The 18661-nt window shown below is 37.6% G+C and overlaps 1 protein-coding gene across 2 annotated transcripts in view; it reads left to right on the top strand.

Annotated features, from left to right (window-relative positions):
• The first annotated feature begins 937 nt into the window (after window positions 1-937).
• The window catches only part of TAF15 (TATA-box binding protein associated factor 15), a 29302-nt gene continuing 11578 nt past the window's right edge, over window positions 938-18661 (top strand). Inside the window, exons 1-7 of one of the 2 annotated variants that reach the window (XM_045984978.1) lie at window positions 938-1052; window positions 7363-7402; window positions 8765-8816; window positions 8904-8988; window positions 9072-9174; window positions 13053-13246; window positions 14198-14318. In XM_045984978.1, coding sequence (XP_045840934.1) covers window positions 1046-1052; window positions 7363-7402; window positions 8765-8816; window positions 8904-8988; window positions 9072-9174; window positions 13053-13246; window positions 14198-14318 — 602 coding nt within the window. In that variant the 5' untranslated portion in view covers window positions 938-1045. The remainder of the gene's footprint in view (window positions 1053-7362; window positions 7403-8764; window positions 8817-8903; window positions 8989-9071; window positions 9175-13052; window positions 13247-14197; window positions 14319-18661) is intronic. The other variant, XM_045984979.1, reaches the window with a different exon arrangement.

Genomic DNA, 18661 nt, shown 5'->3' on the forward strand with positions numbered 1-18661 from the left:
CTTCACTTGGTGTGCTTCTGCTCATTGCCTCTGGCTTGACTCAGATGTTGCTTTGCCCTCGTGGGGGTGGGGGGTGGAGGGAATGTTCTTGTGTGCTCTCTGAGCTTTCAGGCTTTATTTCATACTCCAGAGCTCCATCCCACACTAGGCAATGCTGCACAGTGGTTAAACCCACAGGCAATAGTTTCTAGGATTCGAATTCCACGTTGGCCATGTACTAGCTGTGCGACCTAGGGCAAGTGAATAATCACGCCCGTAACGTCGGGATAGTATTTCATCAGTGTGTTGTGAAAATTAAATGAGATGATGTAAGGTGCCTGATAAGTAGAGTTGGCCATTACAACAGCACTGAAATCTGAAGCTCGACCTCCCACCACTATATTCTCAAGGCTGGGTTTGCGTGTGGTTTCGTTTTAATGCAGACGTTTGTTTCAGTATCATCTTGTAGTCTATGTTTTACTTGACAAGGTAGTTAGACCCGGAGGCGATCACGACTTTCGTCCCCGAGCTCGCCGACACCCAACGCCCCCAGGTGGCTCCAGCTGTCGGCAACCAAAGCTGAGCGAACTAGGGCATACCACTCGAAATTTCACGGGAAGAAAGGCCTTTTCTAACCAAATAGTCTCTGTTTATAAGGCCTCCTCTCTTTCGCTTCCTAACCTCGAATTCTCTCAGACGCGATAAAAGTCAGAAACAGGACTGTAATTGGGGCGGAGAAAGTAGGATCAGCCTCCTCCCCCATGCTAATGGCTGCATTGGTACTTTCTCCTCTCGATTCCCTCTCAATAATGGTACCGCCCGCGGAGGGGAGAACAGAGAGGGTTTCTGAAGACCTCAGGGTTCAGGGGCCGGTACTCGTACAGAACCACCCCTCGCGCGCTGGCACGGTGGTACCGTCCACTGTCCTCTGATTGGCTGCCGAGGCCCCGCAGTCGGGCTCAGCCCGCCGCGCCGCGTTCAGTACAGCTTCGGCCGCCGCGCCGCCTGGCTCTCGTATTCCTTGTTGTCGGCGGGCTCTGGGGGCTCCGCGCTGCGGCCGTTAGTCATGTCGGGTAGGTGACTCCTTCAGCGAGCAGCGGCAGCGACGAGAAGGGGCCTGGCGGGGTTGGGCCGTCTTCCCGCCCACCGGAGGGCCCTGAGGGAGAGCCTTCGGCCCTGAGGGAGGCTTGGGGTGGGGGGGCGGCCGTGGCCGCCGCCATGTTGGACTGAAGGGACGCACGCTCCCAACGCTCTCCGTCTGCAGATCTCCGCGGGAGCGCTTCGGGCCCCTTTTTTTTGACCCTGTCCTTGGAACCTGAGGAGACGTGCGGCTCCCGGGGAGGGTGTGTGAGTTGGGGGGGCGGAGGCCGTCTACGCCATCACGGGGGCGGGGGGAAGCCCGTGATTAGAGCATCCGCCTGAGAGAATCGGTGCTTCTGGTTCTCCGCTCCGCCTCAGATCTTTCAGCGAGGCCTCGGGCCAGTCGTCTCGCCGCCTCGTACCTCAGTTTCCCCATCTGTGAAGTGGAGCTGGGCCTTCCTGACTCACCCATTCATCAGGTGGGGGTCTTGACGCTCTGGGAGCCCTTTCAAAGGACGTTGCCTTGCACAAAATCCTACTTACTGTCATTCCCTCTACCGTAACCACCCGGATTCGAGTGGGGGTGTTAGCATGTAATTCAGCTTCCTCCTCACTCTCCTCTCATTTTTCTCCCTTCTCCAGTTGTTTATCTCCTACAAGAGCCCTGCAAGTGAGCCTTTTCTGGTCTGGATAGAGTCCTGTAGGTACATGTGTCATTTACCTTAAAGCATACAGGCCAAAGGAAAGGCAGTCTTACACGAAACATTTAAAGTGGTAGACATTCCCCCTTCCCCCACGGTGTGGAAGAGGGGAAAAAAAAAAAAGGCATCGATCTCTTAGGTCAGTTTAGGTCCTGCTAATAAACCCGAACATAAAGTCAGGAACACGAATGTTTCCTAGATTTAGTACTAGCTAACACACAAGGTCCTCTCTGTTGTGGGTACCTCACAGGCTGCAAAGACCCAGCTATCCACTTGCTAGAAAACATCATGAGAGATCACGTTTCAAGTGGGAAAGCAGAACATTTCCTTGAAGCCATATGATGGGGATCAAACGGATGGCTGGCACAGTCTTTTACATTTTTTAAGGAAGGACCTGTTGGTATTAAAAAAAAAACCCGAACAACACCCCCCCCCACACCCGCCCCCCCATCCAGTCTTGTGGAAGGATGGAGATCTGTGACAAAAAGCAAGTAGCAGGCTGAGATGAGGCCAAATTAACAGGACTGGCTGGACAGAAGAATAATTAATATTCTTTAGATTAACCTTAATATTAAGTCTGAATATTGAGTTTTTGTAGGACAGGGCACCTACCTGATGAAAGAGGCTTTTAACTGCACAGGATTTCTTTCTTAAAATATTTAATCCTTGCTCCAAGAAGAAAATAGTTTCTTATTCCAAGTAGACATTGGTACATCTTTTACCAGGTACATAATTTGGTATGAAGTCTGGTAAAGCTCCACAGAAGTATGTAGAAGTTTATCCTTAGGAGGTGTGTTACTCATCTGCTGTTAAAAAAAAAAAAAAAAAAAGAAAAAAGATTCTCCTACCCTCATGGAGAAATTTACCGTTTCAGTGGACATTAAAAACTATTGGCATGGGTTGATTTTTAACATCTTTATTGGTGTAAAACAATGGCTGTTTTTAATAGGACTGCATAGCTTTTATGGAAGATTAAATTTTAGAGGTAACCATTTGTAAAATCTAGGATTTTCATCTATCATATTAGTGTGTGAGCTCATTTATCCATTAGTACTGATCTTTGAAGTACCAAGTCACTAGATTAATTTGTCACTTTGTAAATTAAGTTTTTTAAATATCAAGATTGGCTTTCATATGTGAAAAGGACCTTAGTGTTTCTAAATTTTATGTCCATTAAAGCGAGAATCTTTAAGTTCTGCTTAGTGTTATATAGTGTTTATACATTTTGTAAAATGTGCATAAAAATATTTTGACTTTATGTAAAAATAAGTATTATGCTTTTGACTTGTTTTTTGGTGAATGTTTCAGTTAATAAATGTAACAGTAAACTCCCTGTAAACAGCTAATTGCATTAAATTTAGTTAAATGCTTTAAACATTCCAAACTCAACCACTCCAGATGCCTGACAGCAGACTTACAAACCTAATAAAAGTGCTTACATAGTCAATAAATAAGTAAAAATTATAAATATTGTAAGTCAAACTCATTCATACATTGTTTACAAATGTGAATTATCTGACACCTTCAAGTTAGAATCAAATCTAATATCAGTTATACATAAAAAAACTAAAGTTAAGGTAGTTCTCATTTTAGCAGTATGGCAGACCAAAATAAATTCAAATCTTCTATCTACAAACACCGGAAATGCAAGAATTTATTTAAAAAAGGGGGAAGGGAAGACCTAACTGCCAGAAATGGAGTAGAAGCCAGCATAGAGCTAGCTTGACAGTTGCCCTGAAGGGGTGGGTGTAGGTCTTATCATTTAGAGACTTGGGGTTTTTGTTTGTTTTTTAAGATTTTATTTGAGAGGGTGAGCACAAGGAGGAAGGGAGAGGGAGAAGCAGGCCCTCTGCTGAGTAGGGAACCTGACTTGGGTCTCGTTCCCAGGACTCCAAGATCAAGGCCCTGGGCTGAAGACACACACTTAACTGACTGAGCCACCCAGGTGCCCTGAAACTTGAGTTTTATTACCCAAGTGCCCAAGGAAATGAAGCCTTGAGATTATTAGAGCCAGATAATGGGAACTGAGACCTTACATAAAACCTAGATGTTTAAAAGATTGTCTTCAGTGAAAGAGTGAACTAGGAAAAAACCTTTGTATCAGCATAACAGATAACAAGGAAGCTTGGGTCCTGAGTAAAAAAGTTCTGTCCTGAGAATTCGTAACCTGGGAACTATGCTTCATGTAATTTGGGTGTACATTTGGGCTAGTTAATGGGGAGTCCAGGAAAACTTAAGCCAAGAAGTTAACATAAAAATTGGTTTTGCGCCTATAATAACCTTGGGGCTCCTGGTAGAAATGAAAAATCTTTTCTGGGGGGAAATTTCACAGACTAGGTCACAGGAATCTTCTAGAAAAAATAAGCCTTGCAAAAGGTAGATTCACATTAAAAAATTGTAGAACTTGAGGAAACAGTTCACCAAAATGAGAATTTATGGCAAATGGGGTTAGAACCCTAATAGTTAATCTGAAATCAAGTAAGTTCGACATTACTAAAAACCTGAAGGAAGGAATCAACCCTAAGACCCAAGATGTTAGGAAGAAAGACCATATAGCTTTAAAAAGAACCTAGTATGAAATAGAAACAGTGGTTAAGTTGAATTGCAGACTTAGCAGAAGAAAAATTAGTGAAGTGGAAGACAGATACAGTTACTCACAGTTAATTCAGAAGGAGATGAAAAATAAGGTTTAGAAACAGATGGAGAAATCCTATCATACATATAGTATGTATATAATACGTCTTCTAAGAAAATGGGATCAATATTACAGTTGAGATTTTTCCAAAATTGGTAAATATTTTGGGTCAAAAAGCAGTAGTTTGAAACATGAGACATAAAAATCAATTCATACCTAGATACATTGATGTGAAACTGTAGGTTATGAAATACCAATTACCTACCAGAGGAAAATAGGAAACAGTTAAGTTTGGTAGACTTAAAAGTTCTAAGAAGTTGAAAAATAATGAAATGATCCTAAGTCTAAAGACTAAGAGTACCACTTTCAGGCCTTTGCCAAAAGAACTAAGATAAAGTAAATCCAGAAAGGAGAAATAGAATGTAGAAAACAATAGAAGGAGCAAAACAGTAAATAAAAGGCAGATATTAACAGTATGGAACATTGAAGATTAAAGTGATAACATTTGGAAGTTAAAAAGGAAGCAAAAAGAAGAAAAATTGAATGTTTAACTTCTAAGGCAATATGGGAAAAGGGAGTAAAGAAAATCTAGTAGAAGGCAGGAAAGGAGTTAAAAGGAAAAAAAATCTTAGTAAGTAGAAAAATCTAATATAGGCGCATAGGAATAAAAGTAGTGGTAAAAATAAGAAAATGCCAATTCAAAGAGTTTCATATTGGGAAGAAAATTGTTCAGAAATGATACACCTAAAACATAAGATTAAGAAATGTTGGAAGTATCGAGAGAGAAAAAGATGAACCAAGCAATCAACAACCAAAAGGAAGATTGTTTGTTATGTTACTAGTCAAAATAAAGTTTGGACCTTTTTAATCATGATATAATGTTAAAAGAGGATTCATCACGGATATATAAACCTGTACTTTTATGTACCTCAGAATATAGAAACCAAAAAATATAAATGACAAGCCTGGTCAAATGGAGTTTTTTTTTTTTTTAAGCATACCTTTCTGTGTAATTAATAGATGGAACAGACCAAATATTAAGAGTATGAATGGTATAACCAACAAGTATCATCTAGAGTTAGAGAATTTACTCAACATTTAGGAAATACATAGTTCTTCTCAAGCTCATAAGGGGCATTTGTGCAAGTAGAATACTTAGCAAGGGGAAAAGCGAGAAACAGCAAATCCTAGTAAGTACCAGGAATAATAGAGAAAATACCTTTTCTGGCTGCTATGGAATATAATTAGAAAACGACAGAATCAAAACCCTGTACACTTGGAAATGAAAACATTTCTAAATCATGGAACAGACACAAGGCTCAAGTGTCGAGTACTCCTAATTAGCAGTAGTTTGAAATGCCATAAATAACATTTTACAAACTCAATTTCTCTAATGAATATAAGGGCCATACTTACTGGTCAAATATATCTTCTACAGTTTCAAAGTCAGCCAACAAAGAAGTCAGATTTAAAATTTCAGAGGACCAAAGTGACTGGGTTAAATTATAGACTCTCATACTTAGATTTGAGCCAGGGTCACATGACCTATATGCTGTATACTTACATAATTTTGAGTGAAAGGGAAATAAACAAGTCTTGAACTCCATCCTCAGTGGGAGAAACCCCCCCATCCATGCCTTGGAGTATAATTGAAGCTAAAGCTTCATTTATCACCAGGGTACCTTAAGTTTTACTCATACATGCCCCCCCCACACTTCATAATCCTTTTCAGTTTCTGATTTAGTTGAAGCAAATTTTCTTTCTCATTTGGTAGATGTGTCTAATTTGTTTATGGTCCAATTAGATTCTATGTGCTTGGTTATTAGTGATAAATCTAGTCATTTTATCATGGGTGTGGTGGTGATACAATTTTTTCTTCATTTCACCCTTATGTTCTTCATATTCATAGAAGTAGTTTGTCAGGATTTTAATCAATATTCTTATGATTAAGGATTTAAAAAAATTTGTTTAGTCTGATTGTAGATCTCTGCTGCAAAAAAGTGGCAAAGCTCATGTCATCTGCTTATACTGGCAATGGCAGTGTTTTCATATTGTAGCTTTATGTGAATTGAATGCAGATGTCACTGATTTGATTTCTGGTGGGTTTTCAGAAGAATTGTTTGACAGCAAATGATTTTGTTTCATGTTGGATGAGATTGGGGTTAGTGGTCAGCAGTTTCAGATGGAGTTATTTTTTGCAGTTTGAAAGAACGTTTCATAGAAATTGCTCCTATTCATCACTAATAAACTTAGGTCATTCATTTGACTCCAAAAACCCAAAGGATAGGGCCTCTTTAAAAGTTTTGATACAACTGATGTTTTGAGATATCGAGAAAAGCTCATAATTCAGAAAAAGTTTTTTTTTTTTTTTTTACATTATTTAATTCATGCCTGCCTTTGTAGTTTTTATTGCCAAAAAGGAAACTGGAAGTAGGTATTGCTGAGTTGGTATACCGATTGGCCAAGTCCCTGAAACCTTAGTAAAGTTGGAGATCAGCAACTAATTTAGCTGCTTTTACCAAAATCTTCAGCGATCTAGTTGTTGCTGCTGACAGCCAGAGCAGTCCAGTACAGGGGAATGATGTGTATGTTGGGCTAGTGAGGATTTACAAGTCAGTGTAATCCTGGGGATTTATCTTGTCCGAGTGTGTGTCTTCCCCCCTTTTTACTCTCGATTAGTTTCAGTAGGTGCCTTTTTATGTATAAAGATAACTTGAGTTTTTGTTAAAAGGATGGATTTTTCACTGATTGTTTTACACTGGTTTACTTGGTTCTTGTGACCATTAGTTGTTTTTCAAAGATGTAGTTACTATAAGCAAATCCTTACACAGTAATTTTAAGTAGTTTTCTTTCTGTACGTAGTTTTTATTACATTTTCTTATCAGATTTCATCTGTAAAAGCTAAAGTCAGCTTTTGAGGGAAGCATAATTTTAAATAAGATTTAAAATTCTTTTTATGTGTTTTAGATTCTGGAACTTACGGTCAGTCTGGGGGTGAGCAGCAAAGGTAAAGTATATGTATGTTTTACTAACACCATGTAAGAGTAGAACTGAGGGGAAAAAAAGATGAATTTAGTCAAGGGTTCCTTTTGAGATTTGGTATGTGGATTTTTTAGAGTTAAATATTAGCTTGTCAAGGGGGAAAGGCCTGTGTACATATGTACTGAAACATTTTTTCCTTTTTTTAAAAAGCCTGCTTGAATCAGTAAATACAGATGCCCCCTAGAGATTAAAACAAATCTCATGGGTATTTTAAAACATGTTTTCTTTAAGAAATTTTTAAGATGAAACTATTAAAAGGATTTAGACAATTGAACTATGTAATAGGTTCTTAGAGAAAGCATTTCAGTTTTTGCTTGTATATAATATGCTATTTTTTTTTTTCAGAGCAGACTTTCTTTAAGCACTATAATAGAAATGTTTAGCATTTTTAAAAGACTCCTTACCATGCTTAGGATAAAAAGAAAAGTCTGATTTTACGTGACTGTATACATACAGTAGGGTTCTCTTAATTGCCAGAAACACAGCCTTCAACTTACACTATAAATATTTTGGAGCTCGGTGTGAGATATTCAGAATAGCATCTGAGGTATCTTCTGTCTTCAGGTTTTAAGCTTAATGAATACAAAACTGGTTTGACTTTTCTATTCTTATAGTGTAGTGCTAACTTCACAATAGACAACTAGCAAATGTTTATTCAGTGAAATATGTTTTATAAAGTTAAATTCTGTTAGCACTTGATAGCTCTAGAATAATAAAAAGGTTTTCAAGTATTTTGGGGGGGCATATATTCAGAAAGTTTGTTTTTGACTTGTTAGAATTTGCATGCTATCAAATGAAAGGTCAGATCTGAGGAAGGTACCTTTTTTCAGTCGACAAACTATATGGCAGGCTGTGCTGTGTTACTGGGGATGCAATATAATTATTAAAGGCAGATTTAAGGCAGATGGTAGGAAGAAATCTATCAAACAGCTAATTTGATTAAAGTGCTGACTTCAACAGTTAATTTTCTGTCTCGGATTTTTAAAATCATGGGTTTTAGTTCCATGTAGTCACTCTCCACACCCAAGTATAATTCCCTTGATTTTTTCTGGTTCTGTTGAAATTGTATTTGTGCGAGATTGTCAAAGCTAAACTTTTGGTGCTTGCTTAGTATTCAAGAGTCTGGGAGTGATTCATATATGTCTTAATAGTCTTTGGTCATCACCTTTCAATTTTGACTCTAAGAGACAGGCAGATCGGCAGTTTTTCAGAAGAGAGGCTTGTGCGGAGTTGAAAGTTGAAACTGAAGATGGTTTTTTTTTTTTTTTTTTTTTAAGCTTTTAAATTCTAACACATCTCTTTCAAGTACTACATTTTTCTTTTACAGTTATTCTTCCTATGGAAATCAAGGGAACCAAGCTTATGGACAGGCATCACAAGTAGGTTAAAATATAAATTGTGCTTTTTGTAAATAATTATTTTTATCTTAAGTAGGTGATGAAACTTGTTATTTACCTAAATTTCAGAGCTATTCTGGCTATGGACAAACTACTGATTCCTCATACGGACAGAACTATGGCAGCTACTCCGGCTATGGACAGAGCCAATCAGGTTGGACTGGTTTGTTAAAGTTGCTGTTTTAGAAATTAAAAAATCAGAACATTTACTAAATGGTATATCCATTCAATCTTTAGGTTATTCACAGTCCTACGGTGGTTATGAGAATCAAAAGCAGAGCTCATATGGCCAGCAGCCTTATAATAACCAGGGACAGCAAAACACGGAATCATCAGGAGGGTAAGGAAAACAGTAAAAGCACTGATACTGTGTTGGGTAGTGGAAATAACACTTTGGGTATTAAATAGACTTCACCATCAAACTAGCTTTACATTTTTTTTTCCCAGAAAAGTTTTAAAGTATGAATTTCGAAGTTCTTTGTTAAGAAGCATATGGAAACTGTCTGCATTGTCATTTGATTCCTATGTGTTATTTGTAATATTGCTATTTAGCTGTTTATGAATGCACATTATTTTTTAAGACTTTATTTATTTGGGAGAGAGAGCAAGTGAGCCAGCATGAGCAGTGGGAGGGGCAGAGGAAGAAGTAGACTCCCTGCTGAGTAGGGAGTGTAATTTGGTACTTGATCCCAGGACTCTGGGATCATGACCTGAGCTGAAGACAGATGCTTAACCGACTGAGCTACCCAGGTGCCCTAAAGCACATGATTTAAATGTTTAAAAAAAAAAAATGTGGACCTCTGCTTTATATGTGAGATAAAATAAGAAACTGGGAGAGACTTTTAGTGCTTTCTTTTATTTCCATTTTATTTTTTAGCCATTTTAGTATATTACCTTTTCAGGGACAAAAATACTTAAAGAGTGCCAAAACCTATCCACACATTTCAGATACTCTAAATGTGTCTTGTTAACATAGGTGGGTGAATATTTACCAAGAAGTTTATGGGTTTTATAGCTTGCCTTTTTTTTTAACTTAAATTTTTGTTTGGTTTTATAGTTTTTTTTTTTAAAGTTTCAGATATGAGGAGCTTGTTCTTATTACTAATTTTAGTAATAGCAACTTAATTTTTTAAAATTGCGCTTTACATTTTTTGAAATACTTTTGCATTCTCTAATTGATTCTTAGCCACTATGAGCGTCAGTAATTATCCCCAGTTTGTAGAGGTAAAGAGAAATTAAGATTATGTAGCCTGGGGGCGCCTGGGTGGCTCAGTGGGTTAAAGCCTCTGCCTTTGGCTCGAGTCATGATTTCAGGGTCCTGGGATCAAGCCCCGCATCGGGCTCTTTGCTCAGCGGGGAGCCTGCTTTCCCCTCTCTCTCTGCTTACTGCTCTGCCTACTTGTGACTTCTCTCTGTTAAATAAATAAATTTAAAAAAAAAGATTATGTAGCCTGTTAAGTTACATAGCTAAAAAATCAGGCAAAAACTGAGATCCCAACAAGTATTCTCTCTGTAGTGAAAAAAATTATTCTAAGTGAAATTCAGTTAAATAAAAGCATTGGGGAAAGATTTGTAAGGTCACATTGTCAGTCTTACAGATGTGAGACTGTTTTGAAAAGTAGAAAGTGGAGTACACATGTAGGGAATAATTTTCAGAAAGCATGTTACATCAGAAGGAAGAATTCTTTAAGCCTTGTTGGTTAGGTTTTTTTTTTTTAAGATGTTAATTATTTGAGACAGAGATCTCAAGTAGGCAGAGAGGCAGGCAGAGAGAGAGGAGGAAGCAGGCTCCCCACTGAGCAGAGAGCCCGAAGCGGGGCTGGATCCCAGGACTCTGGGATCATGACCTGAGCTGAAGGCAGAGGCTTTAACCCACTGAGCCACCCAGTTGCCCCAAGCCCTGTTTGTTAGTTTTAAAGTTAGGAGAATCCTTTTATAAGGATACATTTTTGAAGGAATGAGGTATAAAGCAGGTATAAATATAAATAGAATAATAAATACAAATATGAAAATACAAAAAATATAAATGTAGGTATAAATGCAAAAGAAAAATGTTAGATTTGGTTTGACAGCTATTTTACTTTTTTAATTTTAATTTTTTGTTATTTTTTAAAATTTGTAAAAATTTATTTATTTGAGAGACAATGTATGTGCATGTGTGCAAGTGGCAGGAGGGGCAGAGAGAGGGAGAGAGAATCTCAAGTAGACTCCCCACTGAGTGTGGAGCCCGCAACACGAGGTTCCATCCCATGACCCTGAGATGCTTAATCGGCTGAGCCACCCAGGTGCCCCTAGTTGTTGTTTTTCTCTCTTTGACAATTTTAAAGTGAAGCACTAGGGTTCTGACTGTTGATGTGAGACATCAACATGTCTCTCACATCAACGTCACTGATGTTGGGGGAACAAACTGATTTTTATTACATTGTTCTGGTCACCTGATGCAGAGTAAGATGTGACTATTGAGTTATGAGACTTGTTGTTCCCTTTTTAAAAAAGTAAACATTAGAACTCAAATCCAATTAAATGTTCTTTCAACATTCCCATCCTGAGAACATGTAATTAATAGTCATATTGCTTAGAACATACTTAGAAATTTCTTCTTGAATTGCCAGAGATAATAAAACAATCTCATTTTTTGGTAGACTAGTTTCAGATAAGAAATGGCATCACAGGGCCACCTGGGTGGCTCAGTGGGTTAAAGCTTCTGCCTTCAGCTCGGGTCATGATTCCAGGGTCCTGGGATTGAGCCCCACATCTGACTCTCTGCTCAGCAGGGAGCCTGCTTCCTCCTCTCTCTCTCTCTCTCTCTTTCTCTCTCTCTCTCTGCCTGCCTCTCTGCCTACTTGTGATCTCTGTTAAATAAATAAATAAAATATTAAAAAAAAAAAAAAAAAAGAAATGGCATCACAAAACAGGTTCCTTCCTCTAAAAATCCGATTTACTGGGGCACCTGGGTGGCTCAGTGGGTTAATCAGGTCGTGATCCCAGGGTCCTGGGATCAAGCCTCACGTTGAGCTCTCTGCTCAGCATGGAACCTGCTTCCTCCTCTCTCTGCCTGCCTCTCTGCCTACTTGTGATCGCTGTCTGTCAAATAAATAAAATCTTTAAAAAAAATAAAAATAAAAATCTGATTTACTATTGTTATCTTTTTTTTGGATAATATTCTGTTTTTTAAGTAATCTCTACCCCCAGGGTGGGACTCAGACCCACAACTCTTGAGATCAAAGTCTCAGGCTCCACCGACTAAGCCAGCCAGGAGCCCCTTATTACTGTTTTCTGAAATTTATCTTTGAAGATACTTAGAAGAATGTACTATAGGTTCTAAATATAATTATAAGAGAATGGTACCCAAAATATTAAGAGATAATAGTGTTAAAATTAAGTGATAGAGAGCCTTTTAATGTAACTATTAAAAGGACTCAGCAGTTGGGGTGCCTGGGTGGCTCAGTTGGTTACACATCTGCCTTCGGCTCAAGTCATGATCCCAGCGTCCTGGGAACGAGCCCTGCATTGGGCTGCCTGCTCAGTGGGGAGTCTGCTTCTCCTTCTTCCTCTCCCCCAGCTCATTCTCCCTTTCTCTCTCAAATAAATAAATAAAATCCTTTTAAAAAAAAAGACTCAGCACTGGTTGTGGTATATTTGTTAAAGAATGAGACATATTACTCTATTTTGTGGCACTTTTAATTTTTTTAAGTTCAAGGAGATGGTAAAGCCATAGTGATATTTTGTTTCACTAATGTTCTCAAAGACGCATGTGGTTCTTCTCATAATGTGGCACCTCTTCAGTTCTAATGAATTATTTGAAAGTCATTCCATTGTTCATAAGGAGATTTTTGTAGATAAAATAACTAAATGATTTGTATTACGAAGTGATTTTAGGGCCGTCTGGGTGGCTCAGTCAGTTAAGCGTCCGACTCTTGATTTTGGCTCAGGTCATAATCTCAGGGTCATGAGATTGAGCCCTGTGTTGGGCTCTGTGCTCACTGGGGGAGTCTGCTTGAGACTCTCTCTCTCCCTCTGCCCCTTCCTTCTCTCTTCTCTCTCTTTTCTTTCTCTTCCTCTAGCAAATAAATAAATCTTAAAAAGAGAAAGAAAAGAGAAAAGAAAGAAGTATTAAATGTGGTTGAGGTCTACCTGGTCGGGCCTTTCAGGCTCAGTTAGTTTACTACAGTGAACATAATCCTCCTATAAAATTTCAAATTCTTGATTTCTGTTTAGCCAAGGTGGAAGAGCGCCTTCATATGACCAGTCAGACTATGGTCAACAAGATTCATATGACCAGCAGTCAGGCTATGATCAACATCAAGGTACTTATGATGATCAGTCAAATTATGGTCAGCAGCATGATTCCTATAATCAAAATCAGCAGTCCTACCATTCACAAAGGGAGAATTACAGCCACCACACACAAGGTATGGTATATTGACCTGTTTTTCTATTTTCCCCTCATAGAAGTATATTGAATTTTGGATTAAAAGACCTACATAGGATTTCAACTGTAAGAATTTAGAGGGACCTTGAATATACATGCTTCTCTCTTACGGCCATCAAAGCTAGTTTATTAGATTTCTATTTCTGAACTCCTTGGACTCCCAAATGGTCATGTGGCTTTTTGATGACTGATGACATGAATTTCTTTGTTGTATCACTTAATTGATCATTTGATAATGCTGTTGCTACCGCTTATTTTGATAGTGGTGGCATACTTGATTTAGGGAAATTATGATCCTATATTAGCTTTCTCACCTCATCTAAGAAGGACCAGCCATTCTTTCACTTGTTGTCTTACAGCACTTGGAATATACTACTGATACTTAGGAATTGATTTATGCCATGGACGTGAATGCTTCAAGGGCATAAATCTTGTTTTACTCATTTATACCCTCATTGCCTAGTATAGGGCCTGGTTCGTAGTAAGTGCTTAATATTTGTTGAATAATTGAATGAATGAATAAGTGAATGAGGAAATGTGGAAGCTCATTCACTGAATATCTTCAGTGAATATAGTCCCTGAATATGTCCAGTTTGAAAATGCAGTTACTTCTTGTCCATGTTTGATTTACATTTAAGTATTTTTGAGGTGAAGAAATAGAAAAATTTTGGGGGTGAAGAAGTTGTAGATTAGGGTTATGCTTTTCACCTAATTATTAAGATTCTGTACCTAATATTATAGTGGTAACTCAAACTGTTCACCACCATAACATCAGATGGTGATATCCATGTCACCATTTTGTTGTCTGACTCTAACAATGGAATTTGACACAGATATAATTCTCAAACATACTAAGTTTACGTTACAGGAAGCGTTTATCAGAAATGATAATATTTATTCATGTATATATTATTTTCTTTTTTTTTTGTAGATGACCGTCGTGATGTGAGTAGGTATGGAGAAGATAATAGAGGATATGGCGGGTCACAGGGAGGAGGTAGAGGGCGTGGGGGATATGACAAGGATGGAAGAGGTCCTATGACAGGATCAAGGTAAGTATTTAGGTATAGGTGCCTACATTTCTTCTCTCTCTCTTTTTTTCATTTAAAAAAAAATTGTCGGTGCTCGCTTCGGCAGCACATATACTAAAATTGGAAAAAAAAATTGTTGTTTTACTTAGCTGGTTTGATTCCAGCATCTGATTTAGTTAAGAGGCTTACGTAGATTATGTTATAGAGAAGGAGGCAGAAATTCAGAATTTCTTTTCAGTCTTAAGATGTTGGTTAATTACCTCAGAATAGGCTATGTTAGCAGTTAGTTTTTGTGGTGTATATTAAACACCAGTGGAGAAAATCCCCCTTTTATGGTTGTGATTAAACCACTTAACTATGTTTTTCCTGCCAGAGCTATAGAGTCTAAACTCCTTTAAAAGATGACTCTGAGAAATCCAAGTATATTATATATAAAACATAAAAGGTAAGTTTATTTTAGATTGGAGTGCAGAGAGGCTGTTCCTTAATCTTGAATCCCCTTGGGAAGGGACAATATTAGGAGGCCGTAGCAGAGTATATAAAGGTGGGGTTGGCAAATGAGAAAGATTTTATGTAAACTACTTTTGTCTTCTTAAGTAAATAATCATCAAAATAATTAGTGCAATATCCCCTGTCATTACATATTTTATTCAGACTAAGCTATGGAAAAGATGACTTTTTAATTCAGCTTTTCTTTTCCCCATTGCTATCAGGTTTTGGTACTTAATTTTGGCATATGTTATGACAGCTGGTTATAAAATTACTTTTAAATATATCTGTAAATTTAGCACTTTGGCCCTAAAAACAGGAATGAAAAAATAACTGACATTTGTTGTCCTCAGTTGAGGTTTGCAGGTTGCAAATTTATGTGTAAAATACACAGTGTTGAAGGATTAATTTGTGTTCCTTGGGAATTGAAATTGTTAGTGGCCTGTTAACTGACGCTTAATAACATATCAGTACCAGTTTGCTCTTTTGCTCCTTAGGGACTGTCTGTCCCCTGAGGTGACCTGAGCAACAGAACTAGTTATATACAGCACTATTACTTCTTTAAGTGAGCCAGGAATTTGATCACTCACTTGTGTTCCTCTGTGTTTAGCGTACGGTACTTTGATATTACGGCAAAATTAAAGCCTAAACATATTTGATGAACTTTTATAACACTGAACATTAAGTCTTTCGATTGATAGCCAAAGTCAGTTTACAACATTTAAATATATTACTATATGCTCTTTATTATCAAAGTGAGCAGCCTGCCATCATGTGGATATAAATGAACAATGTAAAGTGACATGGTGCTTACTTTCTACCTAATAGCCTCCTTCCCTCTCAAAAAGAATCCTAAACAAGGTAGCTAACAGGTATATTTAATTTTCCAGTTAGTATGTTTTAGGTAATTGACTTTTTTGGAATGCTGTGTTTTATAGTATATCGTAGGTTTAATTTTCTTCATGAGGAAGTTATGTCCTGTACATTATTTATTAGACTATGACAGTGTGTGAGAATGGTAGAAACCCACTTTTTCAGGAGGACGAGGGTAGAGAAGTCTTTAAAAATGTGATTTCATCTTTAAGAGATGACTCATCTTAGAGATTTGAAAGGACTTTGAATGAATCTCCTAATAACACAGGGGGGAGCTCTATACCTTAACCATCTTGAGAGTCCCATTTTTAATAACTTTCATAACCTTCTTGGCATCATATTTCAGTATAATTTTTTGTGCAAATACTTGATTTGAACCAAAGTTTTTGATTTTCAGATGTTTTTATTTAGCCTTAGAGCCTTTTCACACGCTGTCTTTGTGGAAGCCCCCTATAGGTTAAGTCAAAATGATACTGATCTGGTTCAAGGTAGGATTGGGGGAGGGGGTCTTGCCCAATTGCTATCACACCCTATTCTCCACCCTCCCATCCCCCCGCCTCAGCCAATAAATGGGTTGTTCATGAAAGGCCTTTTTTAGGAGTCCATGTGGATGATGATTCGATGATTCTGTATATTGGGTTGGTAAATTTTTTATGTGAAAGGCAAGTCGTAAATATTGTAGGCTTTTTGGGCCATATGATTTCTTTTATAACTGCTCGCCTCTGCCCTTGTAGCACCAGAGCAGCCATAGACAATATATAAGTAAACATGGTTGTGTTCCAGTAAAACTTCATTTATGGATATGGAAATTTGAAGTTCATATAATTTTCATATGTCACAATATCCTATTCAAGATGTGCTCTTTAGCTTATTTAAGGGGTAAAGTATTTTGAATTAGAGTAAAAATGCCTAGTTTTAGGACTTTAACACTTGTTTACATTTAAGTACCAGAAATATCCAAACATTTTTTGTTAGTTTTCATCAACACTCCCATTTGTGTTTCTGATCATCTTACTTAAAAAATTATATCAGGGTTGAAAATACAATTCTTTCAGGGCTGTTTGAAGAATATCTGGCATTAGTTAGGTTATTTAAAGAAGGGGCTTAGTTTGTGGGTGAGGGTGGGATACGTGGTAAAGGATGGGACATTTTTAGACTCAGGATGTGTAATTGCTTGGCTGGAGGAAGAATATAGACCAAAGGAAGCTGCTGATTTTACAAATATGGAAGAAAAAGGTGTGAAAATTGTAGGGACTGTAGGAACCAATGTTTTTCTTTGAAAAAGCAGTTGTAGCAAAGACTGAATTTCTAATTGTCATCTAAAATTGATAACTAACCTCCTACTGGGTTAGAAGTGTAAGGCCATAAGTTCTCTCAGTGTTTTTAACTTCAGCATTGTGATGAATGCATGCCAAATTGCCAGAACTTTATAGATAACTTATTTTTCATGATTAAGTCATCAAGTTATAGAGCTTTTTCAAGGCTTTAATATCTTGAGCCTAAAAAAGTCATTCTGAATTTTGACTGTCTTCTTAGAAGAGTTTTTGAGTAGTTCCATTTTAATTGTGCATATGTTCTGGTAATAGTCTAGAATAGCACTGCCCAGTAGAAATGTAATATGGGTCACGAATGTGAGCCACATATGTAATTTAAAATTTTGTAGTAGGCACATTAAAAGAACATAGGCAGGTAGGAGTGCCTGGGTGGCTCAGTTTATTGGGTGTCTGCCTTCGGCTTAGATCATGGTCCCTGGGACCTGCGTCGGGTTCCCTGCTTGGCAGGAAGCCTGCTTCTCCCTTTGCCTCTGCTGGCTGCCTTCCCTGCTTGTGCGCACACACTCTCTCTGTCTCTGTCAAATGAATAAATTAAAAAATCCTAAAAACATAGGAAAATTAATTTTAATAATACATTTTACTTAATCTAATATACCCCCAGTATTTTATCATATAATCATTATAAAATTACTGAGATATTGTATATTGCCTGTTTCATAGTAAAACTTCGAAATCTTTTTTTTTTTTTTTTGTATTTTGACTACCTCTTAATTTAGACTGTCCACATTTCAAAGGGTCAACAGCCGCATTTGGCTAGTGAATACTGTGTTGGACAGGTGGCTTTAGAATGAGAGATTCTTGGCTTCTTGAAATGTGGGTAAATGTTGAATCCAGAGAGCCTTTTTAACATACATACAAGACATGGGAGGAAATAAGACATAAATACAGCTACTGTTGAGAATGATATTTAAATCCATTGAGTCATTTACATTTGGAATTAATGTTAGTCTTCTTCACACCCAAAAAATTGTAATTTGGGTTTACTCTGAAAATCCAAGCATAGCCCAGTTTGTTTTTTTTTTTAACTAATCTTTTCTAATTTTTAGCTAAGTCTCTTTTTCTCTCTAGATAATGGATTTTCTGAAACAAAGGTTCCTGTATTGTCCTTTTACTATTTGGCAATTTAAGTCTTGGAATAGATATATTTAGATTTTCTTTTAAATTGAAAGATTCAAAGAAGAGATTCTGTCTAAAGAACTTTTTCTTGACAAGCACCTGAAATTAAATGACCACCAAATTAAATGACTGTCTTTTCCTCTACATATGTGATACTGTAACAATGAAAGAACCCTCAGTCTACCTTAGGGTAGTCTGCTTATTGTGGTTTTGAACTTGGGACAATTTCTGTAGTTGAGTCAAGAATATGTAGTTGGTTTTCTTATGCAGGGGACACTCAGACATACAGTGGAGGATGTTAATCTCTAAATACCTCTACTACTTCACCTTCAAATGCCCTTCTACAATTCTTTTGTGTACAAGTTTGCTGCTTTTTCTGGAAGACGTTGTTGTGGCAACATCTTGACTCAGATGTTCCTATATCTTCATTGACTTAATTGGCTAGTGAAGCCTCAATTTCGCTTATGGAAAAAGGACTTGTAACCTGACTACAGGTTTGAAAGATTCTTAACCACAGACCCATCTTTTGTTAAATACTTAATAGTGACTACT

The sequence above is a fragment of the Meles meles genome, chromosome 18, assembly GCF_922984935.1.
Source record: "Meles meles chromosome 18, mMelMel3.1 paternal haplotype, whole genome shotgun sequence".
Taxonomy (NCBI): Eukaryota; Metazoa; Chordata; class Mammalia; order Carnivora; family Mustelidae; genus Meles; species Meles meles.